Source organism: Vicugna pacos, chromosome 10, assembly GCF_048564905.1.
Source record: "Vicugna pacos chromosome 10, VicPac4, whole genome shotgun sequence".
Taxonomy (NCBI): Eukaryota; Metazoa; Chordata; class Mammalia; order Artiodactyla; family Camelidae; genus Vicugna; species Vicugna pacos.
Genome location: NC_132996.1, coordinates 65,187,793 through 65,205,731, shown reverse-complemented (window position 1 = coordinate 65,205,731; position 17,939 = coordinate 65,187,793). Strand labels below are relative to the sequence as shown.

Genomic DNA, 17,939 nt, shown 5'->3' with positions numbered 1-17,939 from the left:
ATGTTAATGTTTGTTTTCTTGGGTAGGGACTCAGCTACTTCCCTCTTCTCCTTCATGTTCTGAGGCTACGTCTTTATACACACAGCCCCAAGTATATTTTATCTTAAGATGTGGATTGAATTTCATCCCAGAGACTGTGGCGCTTAGAGATCCTGATCTCTTGGTCACTGATGGCTTTTTAAATTGTTACCTAAATCTTTATCCTCACTATTGATAATTTTTCCAGTCATGGGCTAAATATCCCTTTGAGAAGTCTTCCTTTATTTTGGGTTATTTTAATATGCATCACGCGAATCCCAACGGTCCTGGGTAGGGTTTGGTGAGTGCTGAGTAACTGGAGTTAAAGCCTTCCTTCCAGCTACCAGTCTACAGCTCAGACCTGACGTTCTCTCATTTCCTCACATAATTTGGGTCCTTTATTTTCATTCCTTCTCTCCTATCAGATGAATGGTTGACGTACTTTCATTCAACTGTAGATGGATTTGAACGCCAAGACTACTGCTGGTGTACTCCCGGGAGATACCTGGAGTGGAGAAATAAATGATTTGGGTATCACTGTTTTTTCCCAGGACCCACAGTGTTTGGTGAGAGGACCTCTCATTGCCTATTTCCGCTTCCCTCTGAACACACATTGTCTTTCTTCTGCTCCGAGGCCCCCACATCTCAGGGATCTAAACTTTTTGATAATTAGAGGCCACAGACCCAGTGTTTTGCTCTCCATAGGATTATCCTTCAAATGAAATGGACCCGAGGCAGAAGAGGATACATCTCCTACTATATTTTCTCATAAGGCTATGGACAGATGCTCCTTGAATCCTAAAATTTTATCTGGAGAGAATTGTTTAAGTTCATTTGCATACAGACATATAACCCAGATGGTTCCAGCTCATATTCAGTGTCTAGAGGTAATACTAAGTACAAACAATCCTACTGACACCTTAATCCCCTTGGGATGGGCTCATAACAGAAGCCAATACTTCTTAATTCAACAGAGAATTGAAATACTTACATTACATGCGACATTTGCGGCGATAAATTGCCTGATTCCCCAGTTCGACCACTTTAGTTGCCAGTAACAACTCCAAGATGGAGAATGTCCACAAATATATAGAAAGAATTATTGCAATTTGCTAAATACAAAAAGAAAATCTACATTCCTCACGGATCTTTGCATTTCTAAAATTTTTAACATCATCAAGGTAATATAAAATCGCAAAATGCTTAGAAAATAGAAAAGCAAACGTTCCCTGTAATATCCCACCATCTTAATACAATTGTGATGATTTTTACCTGTTTACATGGTAACAATTGTAACAATAGAGAGATTTTTTGAGTACTTACTGTATGGCTAGGCATTTATGGTAAATATTTTATATGCATGATCACTGAGTCCACTCAACAACATTTTGTGGTTGGTAGCATGATTATTCTCATTTTAGAACAGAGAAAAATGAGGTGGTTAAAATAACAAAGCTAGCATCCTGAATGTTGGAGTCGCTCAGGATTTGGTTCCAGGCTCCCTTTCCTCCCTTATTCTGCTCTTGTTCTTGGTTTTCTTCATTCCTAGTTCTGATGACTCCCTGACTCCGAAGTTTATAATTTGTTTTCTCATATGTGTGTTTCTACAACACTGTTATAGTCATAAATGGTATATCCTCCCATTCATTTCATTTAAAATCAAGCCCTAGGCATTATTTTGTATTTATATAGAATCTTTATAATTGTAATATTTAATATATATAATATTTAAATGGAAATATGATTTAAGGTTGCTACACATTTTCGGTTCATACAACTCTCTCCATCTTTTGAATGATGAAAAGGAATTTCAAGAAACCTGATTCATGGTAAATACTGCCCAAATGTTTTCCACATTTATTTCTCCACCTCACTCTGCTGTGTTAGTATCAACATTCAAGAGGGCTGCTTATGGCCTCTTTTCATTTTCTGCAAATTGGAACAAACTGGATTATATGGCATATATTTTTCACAATTAGGGGTCCTTAAGAATATGACTGAGGGTTAGGACAAGCAGAAATTGATCTTCTGACAGACAGGTAAAAAAGATCTGAAAGGCAATACGATAAAATGGGCTGTGTATGGTCTCTCTTGGGTTTAAATGATATTTGAATAATTGGAATATTTTTTGGAAAATATCCAGGCATGCTTTATGTGGAATAGAGGACAGGTGTTCTCCTAAAAGCTAATGACATTGTTTCATCGTGGTCTCCATTGATAACTGGTCATGTTAGACAATGATTACTACTCAAATTTTTGATATCAATTATTTTAAAACAAAATGATTAATTTGGGTAAATGTCCCTTAATTTCATTGTTTTTATCTAATAATTTCGTACATTTCCCATGTCCCTTTTTTTTTTACATTTTTTATTGATTCATAATCATTTTACAGTGTTGTGTCAAATTCCAGTGTTCACAATTTTTCAGTCATTCATGGACATATACACACTCATTGTCACATTTTTTTCTCTGTGATTTATCATAACATTTTGTGCATATGTCCCTTTCTTTAGTCATTTTTTTTTAGCGTATGTGCTGCTGAAGTAAGCACTAAGTTAATTTCTGATTAATTTTACAACTGATTTTCCCCATCAGATGGCTAGGAAATTATGATCCTTGAATACAAATTTTCTTTTAAAAAGTGCTACTGTTCCCTTAAGCCTGGTCTGAGTGACATAATCCACACCCCCGCACTAATTTCAGTTAAAATATTTTCAAACTTGAGTTATGGTATAAAATACTTGGAACTCATTTATCTGGTGGAGTGTGGACATAAAAAAAAGCCCCAGCTATAACTATAACGACTTCAGACCGAATCAGAGCTGGCCATTCATCTATATGAAAACCTTGCTCTTCAAATGCCATTAAAGAACATGAAACATGCTCCCCACCTATTTAATTTTTACAACCTTTACAAGCATTTTGAGTCATTCCAGAATAACACCTGAGAATGGTCTGACAACCAATTTTGATCAAAGACCCAAGATTTATTTAAGAACTGCTATTGGGAGTATGCAATCTGATTAACTCCCCAGTGTTCTGGGCCTCCTCTCTGGACCAAACCAGACCACTAAAAGCACCATTCTTGATTCACAATTTCTTGGCTCTTTATGGAAAAGGTACTTTCAGGGTTTCCCTAGTATTTCCTTAATTTTTTTTTTTTCAAATAGAGAATAGCTTTATGGAGTTTGCTCTAGCCTTTGCGGTAGGAATGCTGACTGTTCACAAGCAGTGAATAGTTAGCATATATACAATGAGTGCCTCTTTTGTACCGAGTCCTGTCCTGGGTGCTGGGCAGCAGTACTTGAAGCAGACAACATCATAGCCTTGAAGGGGCTTACCTGCTGGTCTACTTCATGACACAGTGTCTATTTCACTGAATTCTAGTACATTGTTCTTAACTCTCCATGAGCACCTGATTTCAGAGCAACATACTATTGTAGGAATCTCTTCATCCGTGATGGACTGAAACATTTCTGCCTAATAGATTATAATCATGTAATGGTTGAGTTTTCTTTTTACTTTGCCTGCCAGGAAGCTTAGAGCAAAAACCATGACTCAGTTTTGGTAATTCATAGGATCCTAAAAGCTACATATTTACATTATTATTTTCCTAATGATTTCACAAGGAACATATTCCAAATTGCATATGTTGGAATGGCTTAATATGTCAGACTGAACCATAAAAAACTGACATTTTTGTAGATTAAAAATCATCTGAGAATACAGACTTGTGGTTACCAGGGGGGTAGAGGGTGGGAAGGGATAGACTGGGATTTCAAAATTGTAGAATAGATAAACAAGATTACACTGTATAGCACAGGGAAATATACACAAAATATGATAAATCACAGAGAAAAAAATGTGACAATGAGTGTGTATATGTCCATGAATGACTGAAAAATTGTGCTGAACACTGGAATTTGACACAACATTGTAAAATGATTATAAATCAATAAAAAATTTTAAAAAATCATCTAATATCAGCAATTTCCTTCTGAACTAATATATATATATATATATATATATATAAAGCCATACTATATAATTGTAACAATGGTGGCTAATACACATTTCCCTAATGCTTGTTCATTTAAAATTTAATTATAATTAGTTCTATTAATTTATAGATATTATTTAAGCACTTTCAAATACTATGTGGAACAGGATAGAATATTAAAAAGTAAGTAACTTATTTATAATTTATTATATATTATAATATATATTGTGTATATATCTTCAGTCGATATTTACTATAAAAATAAATCTATTATGAAAATATGTAGCTGTGTGCCTAAGGAGAAAAAAGAGAAACTAGAACTATTTTTATCAAGAGAAGCTGTTGCTATTTCTTTGTCTGGAAAGATTCAGAAATCTTGGAGCAGATCTTTTCTGACTCTTTCTTGAACACTTAAATGGCTTCTTTAGGAGAACAGGTGCTGAGTATGACAAAGGATGCTCATTTTGGTAGCTTTAGGTAAACAGAGCTGGTTGTTGGGGATGATGTGGGCAAATTTTCATAGAGAATCCTCCTGGGAGGGAAGGAACCGAGATCTTGCAATTTCCTAACTGGAAAAGGCTGTGATGGCTCCTAACCTCCGAGCTTGCTGTGTCTGATACACCAGCCCTGAGCGACATATTCATGAAGGCTGAGACTTCTGGCTTTTGGAAATGAATCTATTAGGTACAGATGATGCTAGCAACTGAGAACATGGAGTATGAGTTCCAGTTTGGCATGTTCCAGTCGTGGTCATGAAAAATGGCTTTTGGGAATTAAAATGAGAAAACTTATACTAGAGGTTTTACCATACTCTAGCTGCCCCTCAAGAGTTTCCATTCTTATTATAACTCTACAATAGCTTTGGGCATGGAAAGCCAGCACCCTTCAAAACATTCTTGTCATTAAGTTTTCTTGGCAAAGTTCAGCCACAACGCATAACAAGAGGAACTTCCAGAAGTGTGGGAGGCTGACCTCTGAATGCACTGTGACTCCTTTCGACTTTGCTTTATACCTTTTGTGTTTGTGCATATGTAAGTGATATCTCCTAGGACCTAGAAGCTAGTTGTTCATTCAAGTATTTTAAAGTGTTCTTATTTATTTATTCCTATTACCTATAAAAACAGAACCTCCACATATGTACTGAACTGCCACATCAATAAAACACAAGCGAGACACTGAAAAAGAGATATGAACACTTGATAGATCTCAGGTAGAATTCTTAAGGCTTTGCCTTTACTGCATAAGGCATGCCACACACATGGTGTCATAAAGGGTAAGTGCAGCCCTGAGATTACAAAAATGCCAATAATGTTTATGATAGTAGAGATCCTGGACTGTGAATATTTGCCCTGACTTAACCTGTCTTCTTGAAAATTTGCTGGAAAAGAATTTGACTTCTTTTGTTCTAATTCCACCAAGTTTTTGAAATTCTTAAGCATTAGTGTATTAATACACATAATGCCATAACTTTAAGAAATTAGGAGCCCTATATAAATTTAACCAGTTACCAATAAGCTTGTTTTAATTCCATTTCAACTTCCAATCCAGTGTATTTAGTTTAAAACCAAATGATTAGTGTTATGTTAAGAAAAGGGGAATTTATGGCATGCTCAGGGGACTTAAGACTCATCTGCCTATTGTATCCAAAGAATTTCTGATTACCAATGCTCATGAGTATTTTATATGCTAATCTGTGAATACTATTTGGTGGATGCTTAATTAAGAACGTTCATTTATTCAATTAACACTTATAAGACATTCAATAATTTCCAGGCATTGTAATAGGTATTATGGAGACAGAGATAACTGGAATGTATCTAAGGCATTGAGTCAATGAACCTGCCAACCTCAGGTCTATCCTATCTTGAAGAGATATCTTCTTTAAGGTTTTTGTGTCTTCACCAATATCCTTTATCTGAATCTTGATAATCTAGATATTTGTTATTTTCTTTCATGTAATAGCCTTTATTTAAGGCCTTGAATTTTGGGTGGTCATAGGTTTAGAAATGTATTCAGTGGTTTGAAGCCCTTATTTGTGGTCATGCCAAACGCGAATTAACAAATTCTATCACCTCCACATTTGTCCAACACCAAGATACTCTCAGCTTATTTACAAAGAATTTAAAGTATAAGTCTCTAATTATAAAATATATATAATCTGTACTTACCTCTGGCCATAACATTTTCCTTTGTTTTACTAAAAAGAATGTAATTTCAAATCCAACTAGAATTAGACCAATCACTGCAAGGACAGAACTGTTGGTGTTGGTCGTTATGGCATACTTCAGCTGGAACAGACACAACACGTCAACTAGTCATACATAGAACAACAAGTTGGAATGAAGTCATCAGTTTGCATTCCTGGCAAATATGTTACAGCAGATGATTTGTTATAATTTCTGACCTGTCCAGAATTCAAGGTTACTGTATGGGTTCCCCAACCTCCAAGCTTATCAGGATCCCAGTAGGACTCTGTTTTTTGACGTCACATGCATGCATTTCATTTACTTCTTTAATACAAAATTCTTAAATGTTGAAGCAGAATAGTGATTGGTACTTCAACATCCATCCAGACAATGCAGTGGCCTTAGACCACTTCACTGTACCTCTGTTTCAGCCTATGTACTATTGTTGTATTATGATGTATTTGTGTATTTTGAAATTTGCAAAATGTTATTTTTAATATCTTAGAGTCAATATTCATTCATATTTACACAATGAGTTTCATTTGTTCAAGACATAACACTCTAAACAAATCAAACCCATATATATGCAAAATGAAATTTTAAGAACCCTGCAAAGATTTCTATTTCTGGCAATGAGGTGAATTTTGGACCTAAAAATTATGGAATGTGTATCGTATAATTATTTTCATGCAATTATACTTAAAATATGCCTATAATACAATGTGTATTAATTATTTTCTTTTTGGCTTCCTTCAGTCAACATTCAGATTCATTCTCATAGTATGTCACTTCAGTCTGCTCCTTTTCATTGCTACCCAGCAGTGTTGTGTTTATATGCCACAATTTAGTAAATCATTATATATAATGCTTACTTTGGGAAAGGAGGGAGGGTGAAGTTATTAAAAGAAGGCATGAAGAGGGCTTTTGATATGTTTGACCTTGAAGGAGGAGTTCCCTGGGCATGAATGTTGTGATAAATCATTGATATGGGTTTTTATGTTTTATATATTCTCTGTATGTGTGCTAAATTTCAATTTTACAATTCAAAAACAAGATATGGAAGGTGAATAAGACTACACATATGGAAGGTGAAAAAGACATACACATAAACTTCAGGAAAACACTAGTTAGTCAAATAGTAACAAAGTAATATTTTAGGGAAAATTACATTGGAAATCATAAAATATTTTAATTGAATAATCCTGAAGTTACCACATATTAAAATTTGAGAGATGCAGCTCTCAATGATGCAGATGAAACTTCAATCTGATGAACAATAAGAGAAATAGGGTCACTACAGGTGACCTTGAACAACACAAGGGTTAATCCACATATAATTTATAGTTGGCCCTAAGTATCCACAGTTCTTCTGCACTCGCTGATTTAACCAATCATAGGTTCTGTAGTAACACAGTATTAATTATTGAAAAATATCTGTGTATAAGTGGACCCATGTAGTTCAAACCTGCATTGTTCAAGGCGCAACTGTAATAAAGACAAAGATAGAAAGTCATTTGTAGAAAACAACATGCAAGAGAGAGGATTAAAAACCTAAAATGTGTTTCTTTAAGATAGTAAATGTATAATATAACCCTGGTGTGACTAAGAGGAAGATAAGACAAAATAATATCATAAACATAAAAATACTAGATCCTACAGTCTTCAGAACATTGGTAAGACTTTATGTTTCTGGTATGTTGAAAAAGCTATGGCAGACTAACGGTCCCTCTGAGAACTAGAAAAACAGAATACAATATAACAAGTATTTCATCTACGTAAGACATTGGAAAGCTGCTGAGGCATAAAGAATATACAAGGGCCAAGAATATTGAGAAATATGACAGCAGAGAGGTGAGCAGATGCTCTACAGATGAATTAAAGACCTAAATGTAAGACCAGAAACTATAAAACTCCTAGAGGAAAATGTAAGAAGAACACTCTTTGACAAAAATTGTAGCAATGTTATTTTGGATCTGTCTCCTAAGGCAACAAACAAACAAACAAATGGGACCTAATTAAACTTAAAAGCTTTTCTATAGCAAAGAAATCCACTGACAAAATGAAAAGACAACCTACAGAATGTGGGAAAATATTTGCAAATGATATGCCTGACAAGGGGTTAATATCCAAAATATGCAAATAGCTCATGCAACTCAATGTTATAAAACCAGACAAGCCAATCAAAAAATGGGCAGAATATCTGAATAGACATTTTTTCCAAAGAAGACACACAGATGACTAGCAGGCACTTGAAAAGATGCTCAGCATCACTAATTATTAGAGAAGTAAAAATCAAAACCATGAGATATCACCCCTCCCTGTCAGAATGGCTATCATGAAAAAGTCTACAAATAAATGCTGAAGAGGATGAGGAAAAAAGGGAACTCTCCTACACTGTTGGTGGAAATGTAAAGTGGAAAAAGTAAGGAGACTCCTAAAAAAACTGAAAATAGAACTAGTATATGATCCAGGAATTCCATCTCTGGGTATATCCCAAGAAAACAAAAACGCAAATTTGATGAGATACATGAATGCCAATGTTGACAGCAACACTATTTACAATAGCCAAAATATGGAAGCAGCTCAAGTGTCCATCAACAGATGAATGGATAAAGCAGATACATTTATACAAAGCACATAACTCAATCATAGAAAGAATAGAATTCTGCCATTTGCAACAACATGGGTGGACATAGACAGTATTAAGTGTAGTGAAATAAGTCAGACAGAGAAAGAGAAATACTGTATGTCATCACTTATATGTGGAATCTAAAAAATAATATAAATGAATGTGCAAAACAGAAACAGATCTAGAAAACAAACTAGTGGTTACCAAAAGGGAGCGGAAAGGGGGGAGGATCAAATTAGTGGTATGGAAATAAGAGACACAAGCTACTATGTATCAAATAGTAAGCAACAGGATACATTGTATAGCACAGAAAACTGTACCCATTATCTTGTAATAACTTTTAATGGAGAATAATCTACAAAAATACTGAATCACTATAATGTAACCTGAAACTGATATAATATTATAAATCAGCTATACTTCAATTTTAAACATAAATAAAATGGGTATATATTACCCACCTTAATAGGTTTTTTTTTCTGTGTGTGTGTGAAAAAACATGCAAAAACTCTGAGTGAGGTATCTGGCACATACAAACCATTTAATAAATCTTAACTTGTTACTACGTTATTCACATGTTTTTCTCTCCCACTGCTTCAAGATATCCATATACACATGTTTTCTATCATATTCCATGTATTAATTTGAAATGAATGACATATCCTATTTAAATTTCCCCTTCTGATTTTCTGGTTTGTTTCATACATTCTATATTATTTTAATGTTTTATGAAATTAGCAAAGAACTCTATTGGAGTACCTCCATTAAATATATATCATAAAATATTATAAGGCAATATTATACATTTTAGTATTTTGGATAGATTTCTACGGTTTAAGATGCAACAGTCTATTTCTTCCTTACTGATATTCTTGTTTTTGACAAATTAAATTTCTATTTTTGAAATTCCTTCAGTTATTCTGACTCACCCAATAAGGAGAACGCCTCCTCTCTGTTTCTATTGCTAAAACTCCTGATGTGACATACTGAAAACAAAAAGAGGCACACGTAAGTATTTTTTTCATTATTACCCAAGAGATTCTTTTTGCAATTTCAATAGCATACTTCTTTTTTAAAAATTAATAACAAGTTTAACAAAAGTTCTGTAAAATGTAACATCATATCAACTTTATTAATTGCTAAATTTAGAATTCACAACAGTTTCATTACATTTGAAAATAATTTATAGGTTAGATTTTTCATTTTCACTTATTAAGACTGCCCTCACTTCAAATACCAGCTGCAAGTTTGGGGATTTCCAGGCCACCTGTAGTTCTGACCAACTGCCTACATATGTCTAGGGTCCCACTCTGCATCTCAGGTTTGATAATTTGCTACAATGACTCAGAGTTCAGGAACGTGATATACTTATTATAATTTTATCACAAAGGATACAAATCAGGACTAGCCAAAGGAACAGATGCGTAGAGTGACCTCTGGGATGGTCCCCTGTGCAAAGCTTCTGCGTCCTCAGTATGCAGCATCCTCCTGGCACATGAATGTGTATCATCAACTACGAAATTCACCTGTCCAGAGTTTCATTAGGGGTTTCATTATATATACATGGCTTGTCTTGTCTTTCTGGCAAGGCCAGTCCCCCGAAACTCAGATATGGACTGAGAGGCCCACCAGGGATAACAGAGATATTCCTCTCACTTGAGGAATTCCAAGGATTTAAAGGCTACCTCCAGAAATCAGGGGGAGCCAAGGGCTAGCCAAATTCTTTATTATATGTCAGAAAGTTATGGATGTCATATTTGCTTAAATGAGTTAGGGCTCTCTCTCTTGTGTCACAATTATTTTCTTAGGTTCCCCAAAGAGTAATCTAGCTTTTAACATTTTTTGAAGTCCTTTCTCTTGAGGAATTTGAACTAATTTCTTTTCTTTTTTGAAGCTTACCCAAAGAGTAATTTGCATGAAATACCGACATTCGTATTGTAGTTCTATGACAGCCCCTGGTAAAATTACCTAGTAATAAATCCCACTGTGTTCTATTGCAGAGATGCGGAAAGAGCCATTATTGGATTAATGTTATACTTGTATATAGGATGGAATAATGGGATATTTTTAACATGGTTTTATTGTGTGGAGAGTAAATAAAATGTTATTGGTTTCATTTAATAACTTCTTGTTGAATCCACCAGCTTTATTACAAGAAAATACAGTTATAATTTAGTCCTTTTTTAATATAATATTATTTAAAACAATTTTATGAACAAAAAACAACCTTTAAAAACATTTAATCTGAAGTTTAACTTTGAAAAGTAGAAATCACACACTGTCTTCCAAAAGTAGCCTATCCTGAATATTTTATTATTTTCTGGCATTGGTTGGGAAGACAGTTGTCGGGAAGGCTCCCTTATTCCTCCCAGTTGTTGGTGACCAGTGGCTGCAAGTATTTCTGGTCCCTGTTTCCATGATAGCTCTTAAATACATTAAAAAAATTATATACATTTTTTGCCTCTTTATTTATTTGTAACCCCTTAGTTCAAAATGAAATGCAGATGACTTGTTTGAGTGCATACATTAAGTTTAAAAATTAATGACTAGGAGTAATTGATAGATAAAGACATTGCGGATGATAAGGGTAAATAGAGCCAGCTGAGGCCACTGTAATATTCATCCAGTGAAATTGTATTGTGGGTCCCTGAACAATCTCTGTGATTCACTTTTGACTATGAGTTACTGGTGGCTTTCTTAACTGTGTGGTAACGTAATAATAATATGGCACGTAAATATATGTAACCCACGTGTGACTTACTACATTGGATTGGGTAACCAGTGTTCTCAACCTCCTTATTGGGTTCCCATGGTAACTCTGAAGCTAGACTCAGTCACTGCATCAGAATGAAAACACACACTGGACGTGCTCTGTCAAATTCTGCCACATTATTTTTCTTCATTTGCAGGAAAACTCAATGAAAGAATTGTCTAAACTTGCTCTGTCTTCCAATTCTTTCTTAAATCCACTCCAGCCAGGTTTTCAGCTCCACCTTGATAATGAACCTCCTCTTGTCAAGATCACTAATGACCTTGATGTTGCAAAATCCACTGGCCATTTTAGATTTTACTTCATCGAACTTGACCTGTCTGTAGTCTGACAGTTGATTTCTCCCTCCTCCTTCACTCTGCTTTCTTCAGTTGGCTTCTCTTGTTTTTATCCTCAATTTTCTTTGTTCATCCCTCCTCTTCAACCTGAATTTCTAATGTTGGAGCTGCCGCAGAACTCAGGCCATGGTCCTCTTCTCTAGTCTATGTACACAAGATGAGATCACTTTTTGATAATTTCATCTTGTCTCACAGCATTAAATACCATCAGAATGCCAATGACCCCATTTACACCTCTTTCTCTAACTCCAGACTCATATGTACAGTAGGATACTTGATATCGTGAATTGGTCCAAAGAGTTTTCAAACCCAACGTGCTTCAAATTGAGCACCTAAAATTCCATTCCCTTCAAACTTGTAGCCTTGCCCATCTCAGTTGATGGAGAATCAATTCTTCTGATTGCTTGAACCAATATTGTGGAGTTTTCCTTTATTTCTTTTTTTCCCTTCTTTTTCACAACCCATAGCCACTCCACCAGGAAGCCTTTTGGGCTGTATTATAAGAATACATTCAGAATCAACTATTCTTTGCTTTACTACCTCTCTGATCATCACCAGCCATTTACTACTCATCTAAGATGCCCTTTGGGAATCTCACCAGTCCTTGGCTCCCAAATTCACTTAATTAAATAGAATCTTTGTATGGAAGATTTTTATAAATAAATGTATCATTTTAAAATAACTTCAGCAGATACAAGAATGTATTGACAGTAAGGACTGGATGTTTTCACAGATGGTATCTCTACCATGTTGCCTGGCCACAGAAGCAGTCACTAAATAATATTGAAAAAAAATGAATGATCACCAGTGACATAATTTACTCACAAAGAAGAATGCCCAAAGTGGGTATCCTGATAGCAAGGTGAAAGGATTATAGTTTACTGAAAGTACTTCAAATTGTGTGAAATATAAATGCAACCAGATATGTCCCAGGGCACAGTGGATCACACCGATCATTACTTGGGCAGCCTGTAGGAAAAGAATATCAAAATCAATTACCCAGACATAACATTTCAAGAGAGTTACACACTGGGTGGTGTAGCAAGGGCTTGTGGGGTGCACAGCTCCTGTGTTCTGAATCATAGAATCTCTGCTGCTACTCTTATTCAGCCTTAGAAATTCACAAACTGGGAAGAAACCAAGGTGAAGGAGGAAGATGGCAGCCATAAACCACCTGGAATCTCTACCTGTGCTTCCTACGGGGATTAATGACGAGGGTTCTTAGTGATTTGTAAAGGTGTGGCTGCTTGCAGGGAAATGAAGACGTCTAGGGACGTGTTTATGCACCAGATCAGAAGGACGATTCCTGGGGTCCTCTAACTCTGAGAGAAGAGCTGCAGCCTCTGCATGTTCTGCCTCTTCTTCCTCTTGTCTGTTTGGTCTTGTGTATACCACCCTCAGTTCCAGTTTTTTTTGTCTGATACATTTCCACCATCTCCACCCTCCTCAGTCAGTTAATAGGACAATGCTCTTCTTCTGGTAGCAATTTTGACTTTCAGCACCATGAGGGGGGAGGACTGGTCACAACCAGACGTGCTGAATCTTAAGATTCTGGCTCTGATGATCTTAGACACTTTCCTGAACCACAATTTATCACCTTACAGCCCTGGTTTTTGATCTGACTCAAGGCCCCACTAATTAGGGTGCATGATGAAGAAAGATACAGCATGCTAGGTTTGGTTGGGGTGAACGAGTAGAAATGGTGGTCTACAAATTCATTTTTCCCAAGATAAATGTGCAAGAAGTGTATCAGGAGCACAAAGCTATGAGATGATCAATGTCCACAAAGCCCTGTGATCTAGACTCTCTCTTGACTACAACCCCTGACCTCACCATCTCCTTTAGGACCCAAAGTCTCAGATTTACTCCAAACTCTTTAGAGACATACACAGATAGACAAAGGAACATCACAGAGGTATGACTGTGGCAACTCAGTCCATCAGTTCTCTTCCATTGGGTAGCTGTCTCTGTTTTAAAATGTTTGGAACATGCAACATCATTTATCCAATCAAGTAGCACTCAGTCCTTACCCCCAACATTCTGGTTTCTTTTTTCAACACAATGCAGCGTGGTGGCATCTTATCCAAAATATAACACAGGCATTAGAGAGAGTGAATGAAATCTATTTCTAGAAGAAAATATAGAAAAATAAACATAATGATTTTCTCAGATAAGGCACTTAAGAGCCATTGAGAAATTTATTCTTGCTTTCTCTAATTTTTCACGATGAAACTATTCCCTGAAATAAGAATTTAAAATCAATTTATTGATATGCTCTTCTGGACAAAGCTAATGGCCCCTTAAAATTTTAATTTTCCTGTTAGAGTTTATCTGTCTTTTACCAACTTTAAAGGCATGTCCTTAGGATTCTTAGAGGCAGACAACAGATTTTAATCTGGCTGGTTTAAGCAAAATAGGGTATTAGTGAGCTCACAGAATCATTGTGAAGGTTAAACTTGTAGAATGATGCCCAGAGCCAAAGTACCGATCTAGACTGAGGAGAAAACATCCTTGCTATGTCCCACTTCAGAATTCTGCTGCAGATGATCAAATCTTCCCTGCCTGCCTGGACCATCATCTGTGCTAGCAGGATTGATGCTTGGTGTAAAGTCTCTTGTTTTTCGCTTCCAAATTAAACTACATGCAAGAGTATGTGATTGGAAATCAAATGCCTTCACTCTGACTACAAGAGAGGCTGGGGAATATAATTTTTTTGGATTCAACTTTTGGAAAGGTAGCTTTCACAACTTAGTAACCAATAAAAAAGAGGAGATGTTCAAAAGATGTAGCCATTAGTAACTGATCTCCATCACTGAACTATTGTGAATGCCCTTTGGAGTACGTGCTCCATTCACCTCAGTTTCATGCTTGGCGTCTGTAGGAATTTCTCCCTGATCATACCTAATTGGAAGGGAGGGGGAAATCTGTCTTAGGTTGGACCCATCGGTGTCTCTTTCCCAGGAATTGTATACTTAGAACAAAGATAGTTTGTTCTAAACATATAATTTAATCTGGGATTGTCTTTGGATAAGTAGATACAAACTCTTGAAACAAAGAGCACTGACATTTTCTACTATATAGGCTGAGAAGATGTCCAGAAAAATCAGAAATGAAGAAATAGAGAAGAAAACCGATGACTTTTCAACTTCCTAATTCCAGTCTTTTCCTGAAACTCAGATGTCTTCCTGGTCTCGGGTGCTAGGAAACACACACATATCCTTAAAATACATTTTCCTTTGTTTCGCTTAAACTAACATGAGTTTTCTTTTGTTTCTTGCAACCAAAGTATTTTTTACCCTTGCTTTGTCTTTCTTATAACTATTGTTCTATGATTTGAGAACTCCCTTTTTGATTCTTCAAAATCTGATGGATCTTCATTCTTTCCCTGGTTTAGATTTTTTTTCTCAACTTTTTGTGGATAGCCTGATGTTTAAGTTCTTGGTTTCAAAATCTTTACTGACACTAATTTCTCTTCCAATTTACATCAACCATAAATTCTCAAGGATAAGCTACCAAATGGATGTACCATGAAACAGAGAAAATGGAATATAATATTGTGGAACACATGATATAGATTTGAGTTCAAATCTTGTTTATATCAATTATTAATTGACCTAAATTCTACTTAATTTTTCAGAGAATTAGTTTTCTGATCCCACAGGGTTGTTCTGAGAGGGAAATAACAGGAACTGACACATAGTTGAATGTTACAAAGGATTCATAGTTGAATGTTCCTTCCCGTTTCCCTCTAACCTTTCTCCAGTTCCTTAATTATCAGAGTCCACTCCCCTGCCATAGGTTTGGATACTTCTTTTAGTTCCTATTCTGTATTTTGTTGGAAACAAGCTCATTGATTACTTCACGCTATTCTTTTAAATTATTCCTTTGAGTTGAGTATAGGTCATCATGTATTTATTCCCAGGTTACAGCAATCCTAGTGTGCTTCTATATTAATCCAACTCGCACAAAGGTGTCAGGAGACTACACGTCAGATACCGTAGCGGCTGCTGCCATGTTTGTGGCTCCATCAGGCTTGGAGACGGAGCCCTGCCTGCCTGCACCTGCCCTCCAGCTCCAGCAAGGTGCTTCGGCTGGGCCCTCATTGCAAATGCAACAGCTTCATGACCCCAAATTGTCAGTCAAAATTGGTTATGCCCCTTAATTATAACCTGCTAAAGAACAGAAAAATACAAAACAACAACCCAATAACCACAGTGGAGGGACCTAAAGCCTTAAATCTAATCTCTCTCCTATGACCATAATCACCTTTCTAAACTGGGAATCCAATGTGAAATCACTTGCTCAGAATCTTTCAATGGCTCCTCGTTGCCTGCAGGCCCCAGCGCACATTCCTCTGTGTGGCTCCGTAGAGCTGGGGATGATTTGACCTCCACTCTCTTCTCCCCACATGGCACACCATCCATTCCTGACCACTGGCACTTCCACTATCATGGGAGAGTGTACTCACGTTTTTAAGCACCTTCTCATAAACATCTTTGCTGCTGTAAAACCTCACACGGTGTCACAGTGTCTGGCTCTAGCAACGCTATTTGTAAATTGTTGGAATTTGATAGTTGCTTGTTAAATCAATCTGAGAAATAAAATTAAATTCTCTCTGTTGGTCTGTTGCCACATTGTGTGTAAGTAGATAGATCTGTTTATACCGGTCATGTAACATACGTTTGGGAAGGTCAGCCTTACAGTGTAGCTTCTCCGCATTTATTGAATTAATTTTGGGCCATACTGAGGTTATCACAGAGACAAAAATAGTCATTCTGCAGAGCAAGTGAATCCAAGAAAAAAAAGAACAGACTGACTGGGACGCATGCTATATACTAAGAAGCCTTGGGCGGAGAAAACAGCCTGTGGTTTTGATGTTGAGGGTCAAACTGAATTTCTGTGGCGGCTCAGCTGATTTGCAGGAAGTGATTCCTGGAAAAGGCACTTTTCAACTCTCTGTGGCTTGCTCCAGGTGAGTGGCTGCAGTTAAAGAGTCTCCCAAACAGTGCTTGTGAACTCAGCTAAGAGATGGGACTACACAGAGAAACTCTTAACTCGCCACCCCATCTTCAAGAATGTGTGTTTACGTTCCTATTTTTTTCTAACGCAAGACCTAAGACACATCTCTTAAACCACAAAGAATGTGGAAATATGGTTAAAAGGTGGAAGGCAAGAGTCACTATTGCTACTACTTGCTCCACGACCCTGGGATCCCCAAGTCACTAAACTCTGTATTCTCCTTCCATAATTTAGCCAGCTTACCTTTGTCTGAGAGGATGCTGTGTGTGTAAAACGGGTCAGTTATTGAAAACATACTTTGGAAGAAGGGGTACTGAAAGGAATAAACAAAAAGCACAGTGAGTAGTTGGGTTCTTTCCAACTGTAAGTGGTTTGGGAAGCACTCTCACTAAGGGGTCGCTGGGAACACTTGCCCCCAGAGTAATTTTATTCCCAGCACGGCGACTACCTGGCCAAGGCTCCCTAAACTCACTTGTAGGCCCACAAAGGCGTGATCTTGTGGGCTGTACCCTCGGTCTGGGGCCTCGCAGCCGGGGTATCCGGGTGGGCGCTGCTCCCCCTCATCGCCCCCTGATCCCCCCGTCCCGCGGTTCCAGCTCTGCGGTTGTCGCCAAGAGTGAGGCTGCGTGGGGCGCTGCGCGAGGAGGGGACCGCACGGGACAGCGCTGAGCCTGCAGGCTTCCAGGCTGAGGGTGGGGTCGGGGGCGGATGGAGATGCCCCCGTCCTGTCGGTGTCAGCATCACTCTCTGTCCTTGGACCTGGGCACACCTGGGGGGGACAGGCTGCGCTTGACGCTCCCCGGGGGCTGATCACGTGGCTACCCCTTCTCTAACTGCACAGACCCCTCCCTCCTCCCAACTGGGAAGAAGTCCCCTGCAACTAAGAATCTTCTACAAGATGTGGTGGGTCCAACTTCTTTGGTCCTCAGTTTATTCTCCTGTGGAGCGGAGATGGTGTCAGCACTGGTGCCTCACA

The 17,939-nt window shown here is 37.2% G+C and overlaps 1 protein-coding gene across 1 annotated transcript in view; it reads right to left on the bottom strand.

Annotated features, from left to right (window-relative positions):
* Nucleotides 1-240: 240 nt before the first annotated feature.
* LOC140698882 (uncharacterized) overlaps nucleotides 241-17,939 on the bottom strand; it is a 41,966-nt gene continuing 24,267 nt past the window's right edge. The window contains exons 3-8 of the mRNA XM_072970730.1: nucleotides 17,436-17,722; nucleotides 12,770-12,913; nucleotides 9,766-9,822; nucleotides 6,190-6,309; nucleotides 1,010-1,130; nucleotides 241-523 (exon numbers count right to left, since the gene is read on the bottom strand). Of these exons, the coding sequence (XP_072826831.1) occupies nucleotides 1,011-1,130; nucleotides 6,190-6,309; nucleotides 9,766-9,822; nucleotides 12,770-12,913; nucleotides 17,436-17,722 (728 nt within the window). The 3' untranslated portion in view covers nucleotides 241-523; nucleotide 1,010. The remainder of the gene's footprint in view (nucleotides 524-1,009; nucleotides 1,131-6,189; nucleotides 6,310-9,765; nucleotides 9,823-12,769; nucleotides 12,914-17,435; nucleotides 17,723-17,939) is intronic.